Genomic DNA, 7,067 nt, shown 5'->3' with positions numbered 1-7,067 from the left:
CATATAAAATTATTATTAACAACAACAATCGGTTGAAAGATCACCGAAAATTATTACTATTTTTTTTTTATATTGCTTTCTTCAGCTACTTTTAAATAATATCTGGCATAAATAGAAAGAAATGCTTCAATAAACACGCAAAAGAAAATACTAACAAAGTGCGTTATAAATATTATTTTAAAAATGAAACAGGTATTGGTCATTTTTTTTATGATGATAGTTAAATTAATATTTCGACAATTACAAAAATATTTTTTTCTTAATTACAAATGGCTACATTTGATCCACTTTTTTTTTTTGAAACATTTCTGCCAGCAATCACTTAATTAATCACATGTTGCCTGTTCATTATAATTTCTTTTTTATATATTTTATGTGTTAAAATTTGATTTGTAAATTCCTGCGTTGCGATTTAAAATCAGAAATCTTAAAAATTTAGCCTCAAACATCAGTCAGTATTAACCATCGCCAAAAATATCCAAAAAGCAAATTAAAAATATTTAATCATGTGATAAAATTACTAATTCAGAAAAAGTAAAACAATAATTTACAATGGTAACATTTTTTCACCATATTCAAGGTAAATGCAAAAATATTATTTCCATAAGAGAAGGGCTCAGAGTTTTTATAAGCCATTATACAAAAGATGTAAAAGACATTTAGAAATTCAAATGAACGAAATGTTCTTCCCGTCTTTAATATTTTTTGGGGACACGGTGATAAAATTCGAAATTAAACGTAAAGTAAAAAAATCAATTCTTACCTTGAAAAAAATTTTCTTCGTTCACTTGAGTTATCTACCAATCGTTTTTCCATCTGAATAGAGGAATCATAACACTGGACGTTTGAAAAAGGGCACAGGCCCAATAAGAATGAATTAATACTTTTAGGAGCTAATAGACGAGATATCCGTTTCGTTATCTCGAGGAAACTTTTAAAAACAACCTGGATTTCGTTCTCGACAACGTCAATAATAAGACGATGAAATTAAAAGGCGAAGAGCAGTAGCCTTGAAGATTGAAATTACAAGTAGTAGCTGCTTGAAGGAACACATTGATCGACACGAATAGCAAATCTTCATCCGAATCATCACGGATTTTTTTTGCCTTTTCTAGGCTTTATCATCTCCGACAACTGCCACATGGCGTCTTCGCCAATGAAATCGTCGAAATTGTGGAAGAAGTCGATAATCCTTTCGTTTTTCTTAAAGTTGTACGTGCTAAAAAATAAATTTTAGGCAAATCAATAACAAACAGAAAAACGCTTACTTAGGTGCTTCTCTTAGCTATTACGTACCACTTTTTGAACCTCTTCATATTCTCTACAATACCGAATTGCTGCCATCTTTTAGAAAAATTAATCGAACCATCAGGCAACAGGTCACAGTTGCCCGTATGTACAAATGTTAAATCTTGTAAAACAAGACCTCTGAAAAATGAAAATTAAATCACATGTATAATAACACATTAAAACACCTACATATATGGGATGCAAGGTGGTTGAGTTTCAGCCAACGCTTGACGATACGCCCTAAAGCTGGAAGAACTATCAATGAGGGCGCAATATTCTTTGAGACCTTCCTGTATATGCTTCTGCCATTCCAATCTTCTTACAGGAGCCGAATCCAGTGCCGAAAGGATTGCCAAGTACGAATTATAATTGTTTATTTTTCGTAAATGCTTCATTATTTTAATGAATTTTGTAAAATACTTCTCCCGATCCTTCGAATCTGCACTGAGTATCTTTGTTCGGGCCCTGTAAATTAATAATTCATGAAAGATTATCTAACTTAACGTTACAGAAACTTCATTTTTTTATTCTATATTCGTATAGTTCTATCATTTTTATTTTTATTTTTTATTATATTTAACGCCTTTTTTTTTTTCAGTAAAGCTTTCTTTTGGACGTAACGATCACAATTAAACTCATATACATAACAATAATTCATCTTTACATAAAAAATACTACAACTGGTGCAGTAAACGATGCTACATTTTAGAATTACGTATGCTCCAACAAGGTGCACTTGTGTGGATATCTACTTGCTGAAAACGAATCCCGGCGTAGCCAACCTCAACGTGATAGGCAGGTTAGCTTAATCGAATAAAATAATTCGAAGTGGTCTGCTTTCGTCGTTTTCAGCAAGTAGATATCCACACAAGTAGACCTTGTTGGAGCATACGTAATCCTAAAATGTAGCATCGTGCTACAGAATTGAACGCATATAAAATGTATTGGTGATGTAATTATAAAAAAGACATCACATTAGATGACATTTAGTGACAATAATAATTTCAAGAATGATGCTGTCAACTTTTTATGGAAACGTTTTTTAAAAAATAAACTACCACGAAAAAATTGTTTCAGACTTTATTATTTATTTAAAATGATGATAAAGTATAAGTACTGTTCCATTTATAAAAAATTTTGAAATTATAATTGCACGACATTTGTTATTTTATTCATAAAATTGGGACATCATTTCATTATTTTTTAAAGGAACAATTCAATTAATTATTTAATTAAAGCTAGCACGAATTTTTAATCATTAATGATTAATTATTAATATCAAGAAAAACAACTAACGAATAATATCAATATGACTATGATAATGCAAAACACAATTTTTTACAAGATTCTCTAAGACTGAGATTATTATTCATTTTTATTTGGTTAGATTTTCCTCAAGTTAATGAATTTCTTCTCAATATTATATGCAAACTATTTGATAACTAACTTACCAATATGACATTTTGTTGAAATGTTCAGTGAACCTGGTTAAATTGGGACTTCGCTCCTCATTCTGTTCCTGCGCCCATATCAACACCTCCGGTATTTCGATCTTCATAAACAGCTCTGCGTCTAGTAGCGTCATCTGTTCAGCAATGTGTTCCGCCTTGAAGCTGTTCAAGGTGTACGATCTGGAGCACAGAGTTACACTCAAAGGATAATTGATCACCGATGTCAGTCTCATTTTTGCCTCGTATTTTTCTAAATGCTTTACACGAAGAGCTTTCGCCAATGTTAATTCTCCGCAGTTGATTAACTCCTGCACAAAATCCATCAATTTTTGTTGCAAACTTTTATTCAAATCGTTGGGCCTGAAAAAAAAAAAAAATAACCGACTAGTAAAATTGTACCATTTATAAATATTAGCTGAATAATTACGTGAGATCGCTGACAACTCTAACTATGAGGGCAAACGCCTCCCTTGATCTAGGTTTGCGGTCAGGAATACAATAGAAATAATTGTACCGAAGTATTAATTTCGTGATAAGATCATAGGGGGTGATAAAAGTACGGTACGTTGTTAGGAATGCCTCTTGATATGTAAAGACTGTAAAGGAAATTATACAAGAAAATATCAAACAGTATAAAACAAGTAGGCAAAAAAATTCAAGAACTAATTTACAATGCAGCACTACTACGATACATTTACATACCATTCTCTGTTTCCTCTGGGAGTTGTACGTAAAAAGAATCAGTAATGAGTTAAAAAAATTTTGTTGATTGTTATTAGTTAAAAACTGCAACTAATTATTGTTTTCTATATATATGTAAAAATATAATAACTGTCGAACTTATAAAGTTGGTATAGTAAAAAATTTGGTTTACCAAAAACTGAAGTGGAAGTGAATGTAAATAATTTAAATGAATAATTTTAGGTAAAACTGGTAATGCAAAAAAATTGAATGATCAAATATTTACTCTTTTCTTGTAAAAAATAATCACCTATGTAAATAAATTAGAGTTTAATAAATTCGTATCAGCTAAGAATCGTTCGTGAGTTTAAATATACAGTGAAAACCTAAAGTATTTTTTTCAAAATACAAAACAAAAAAATGGAAAATGTTTCGTCCGTTCGCTCATTTTGAAGAGTATTTATTGTGATTACTGTAAGACTGGCATTTTTTCATTATAACATAAACATGTAAACAAAAAACATGCACCACACATAAATATTTGGAAGAAAGTGAAACTGATTTTTATTTTTTGTTTTACTCACCTCCGTTTTTCGTTGCTTTCGTTGCCATTATAATCAGTGCTTCTATACGGCCCCCTCTTATATCCGGTCCATCTTCTTCAGGTTTCTTCAGTATCAAATATTTGCTCACATCTAACGCTTCCATTAAATCTTCCTCTTCCTCGACGTTCGTTGTCGGCTTGCTGTTCTTGCTCTCAGTCAAGGTGGGTTGTGAATTAGAACCTCCATTGGTTACTGTAACCGTTGTCGTAGTGAGTGGAGTGTGTTCAAGGAGATTAGGCAGCGATTTGTTCTCTTCGGGCAAGACCACTGTAGGTGACGTTGGTGTTTCCGAAGCGCTGTTGAACTTTGTGCGTGTGCGCTTTGGTGGTAACGCAGGTGGAACACCATTACTCATGGATGAATTTAGAATTGGAGATTTACTTAAAAAAAGGAAAAGATGAAAAAAGAGCAGCGGAATTTTTATTTGTTGTATGGGTAATAAAACAAAGGAGAAATCATTTTCATATACAGTATCCCAGTTGGTTACGTTATCATCAAACAATTGCAGGAATGTAATGTTTATAAACGTACCTATTATTACTATTTATATTATTTAGAGGCTGCAATGCCATCGTTTGTTTGTTCGAAAATTCGCTCGAACTGAAAGAACTTTGGCTAAAAGTGCACGACTGGGTCGAGGATAGGCCTCCAGTTGACGGACTCGTCCATTGTCCTTGCACCATGTGTACCGAGTGTCTCATTGCCTCTTGTTCATGAGCGTGCGAACAGTTGCCAATCATCTCCATGTAGGCCATTACTGTAATTAAAATTGTCAGTAGGGAGAAAGTGGAAAAGATTTCTTTTGATTATCTAGAGGTAGTGAATTTTTTGAAAGTTAAAAGAAACACAAACATTACTTATTTAATCGTAAGTAAAAGAAAAATTATTATTTTCGTTTTATTATATTATTTTAGTTGCGTAGATTAAACAAAAACTTAAATTGAACACAAAAATTAATGAAATCTCAAATAAAACAAACGATTTCAGTTTTCAGCGCAGTTTAAAAAAATACCTAACTGAATAATTTATTTGGATTATATCGTAGATCAAAGACTTTCAGTATTAAATAATCATTACATGCTCATAAAAAATAATTATTTCTTTTTTATGGTTTAGTCTATCTAAAATTTGGTCTATAAATTCCCTGACGAAATTGCAATTTATGAACAATAAATTTAAAGCTTTACAACTTAGGTACAATACATAATTTAAGTGATGTTGCTCAGTAAATCTATGTTATTCTCTTAAATTTTCTTACAAAATTTAAAGATTAAAAATTTAAATTATAGGAAACAAAAAAATAAATAAATTTGGTTATCTGAATCTCATTGAAAAGCTGCACTCTCCGAGACTGCAGAAAGCCCCCTTTTTTGTTTGTGATAAATAACACTATTGTGAAATTAGTTTTAACATCTATTGAATTTAATGTGAGCAAACTTTAATTAAATGGTAATTTAGTAAATGGTAATTTTGGGGAAAATATTTTCGGCTGAAATCCATAAAAAAATGATGCAGTTGCGATGTGTAAAATAGAAAACTATTTTCAGAAAATACAATAGTACTATGTAAGGAATAAGGAACAAGTATCGATTCCTTTCATACATTTCAAAAAATTTCAAGCAAAAGCTAGCACGAAATGAAAAGAAGCCAAGCAAATATAATTATACACTTATTATTATGTCATTGTTCGGTAAAATAAAATACAAAAAAGAAAAAAAAAACAAAAACAAATCCTGACACATTGAAAACAAATATGTTTATACATTGTACATGCAAAGTTTCAAAGCGTAACTGGCGGATTTTTTTCTTTTATTAAAGAAAACCAAAATTCGCCAATTTTAGAGCCAGGGAACGCAATATTATCAGTGTATCAGTGACAAATACATAATAACAGGAGGAGAAAGTAGTGTAGTTTAGCTCACGATGCAATAAAAAAAGTATCTTTTTATTTTATAGTCTCTTTCATTTCGACTAAGTTAGAAACATTCTCGTTTGGATAATGGCTTACTTACCAGAGTAAGCCACTGACTGGAACACTACAAACAAATATATATCAATTACTATAACTCTTTTAACATTCGTGATGGTATTTTTCTTTTTAGCTCATTTAATGGCCCGCATTGGTAACATATTTATAACGTTATTCATTTATTAAAATTAATCATTTTATATAACATGTGATAAATGAAGAGGGATAGATATTCGGACTTGTTGGCTGTGATCCAGGGATGGTTCTCCTTTGGTGAACTCACCGAGGAAGGAGAATCAACCTTGCACCACGGTCATCACACTCGAATATCGAACCCTATTCAAAAACTTCCAGCCGTGAAAGCGTTAAAATTTTCAACAGATGCATTTGAAATTTAAACACAATACATATACAGGTTTTTTCTGAAATAAGTAGCAAGCTTGCAGGAGGTGATAAGGCACTATAAAGTAAATGTATGCTGGCTTGAAAGTCCACCGTTTTCGAGAAAAACGTATTTAAAAGTACAGTCCGGCCCTAGTAGGTTCACGTAAGGAAATGACATTATAACGCCGTATTCAATCAACTGCTACATAGTAGCATCTGCATTGTATTTCTTTTGTATTTTTGTAGTCATATACTGTTTGTTTTTTTACGACCAGGGCCGGCTTCAAATTGCAACTTCGCTTGGTTTTTTTTTTAAATTTTTTTGTCCCTTAACCAAGCTGCTTTACTCACCATGCGATTTCCTATTGCATCTAGTTAATACCCTCTAAAGCTTGCTACTTATTTCAGAAACACCCTGTGTACCGAACAATTGTAGAATTACATTGCAATATAATTAATAAACGCCTTTTTTACGACTTTTGTCATTACAAAAAATTCAAATCACGAAATATTTTTTTAATACAAAGGAATATCGATAAGTTAATGCAAAGGCGAGATGAATTACGCTTTCAGGGCCTGTGCGGAATTACCGGGGTTTAATTTATTGACCTCTTGTAATGCTTATACAGAATTATTAAAACGACGATGATACATAAAATTAAATGTATTAATTAAAAACAAAAATTT

General features: G+C 31.4%; 3 protein-coding genes across 3 annotated transcripts in view; all 3 read right to left on the bottom strand.

Moving 5' to 3' along the window:
* Window positions 1–851, bottom strand: part of LOC108741911 (NAD-dependent protein deacetylase Sirt6) — a 5,791-nt gene extending 4,940 nt beyond the window's left edge. The window contains exon 1 of the mRNA XM_025977464.1: window positions 764–851. The gene's annotated coding sequence lies outside the window, so the exon portion shown is untranslated. The remainder of the gene's footprint in view (window positions 1–763) is intronic.
* Window positions 852–1,064: 213 nt separating this feature from the next.
* Window positions 1,065–6,130, bottom strand: LOC112905314 (guanine nucleotide-releasing factor 2-like; the record flags this gene model as incomplete). Its single annotated transcript, XM_025977463.1, has 8 exons — window positions 1,065–1,219; window positions 1,297–1,428; window positions 1,480–1,755; window positions 2,742–3,101; window positions 3,169–3,337; window positions 4,007–4,407; window positions 4,559–4,784; window positions 6,040–6,130. Coding segments are annotated over 8 exons (1,785 nt in total), but the record flags the coding sequence as incomplete, so codon positions are not given.
* Window positions 6,131–6,312: 182 nt separating this feature from the next.
* Window positions 6,313–7,067, bottom strand: part of LOC112905315 (guanine nucleotide-releasing factor 2-like) — a 32,731-nt gene continuing 31,976 nt past the window's right edge. The window contains exon 8 of the mRNA XM_025977467.1: window positions 6,313–6,332. Within this exon, the coding sequence (XP_025833252.1) occupies window positions 6,313–6,332 (20 nt within the window). The remainder of the gene's footprint in view (window positions 6,333–7,067) is intronic.

The sequence above is a fragment of the Agrilus planipennis genome, unplaced genomic scaffold, assembly GCF_000699045.2.
Source record: "Agrilus planipennis isolate EAB-ADULT unplaced genomic scaffold, Apla_2.0 scaffold341, whole genome shotgun sequence".
Classification (NCBI taxonomy): domain Eukaryota; kingdom Metazoa; phylum Arthropoda; class Insecta; order Coleoptera; family Buprestidae; genus Agrilus; species Agrilus planipennis.
Note: the sequence above shows the minus strand (reverse complement) of the source record. Positions and strands in the feature narration are given on the sequence as shown.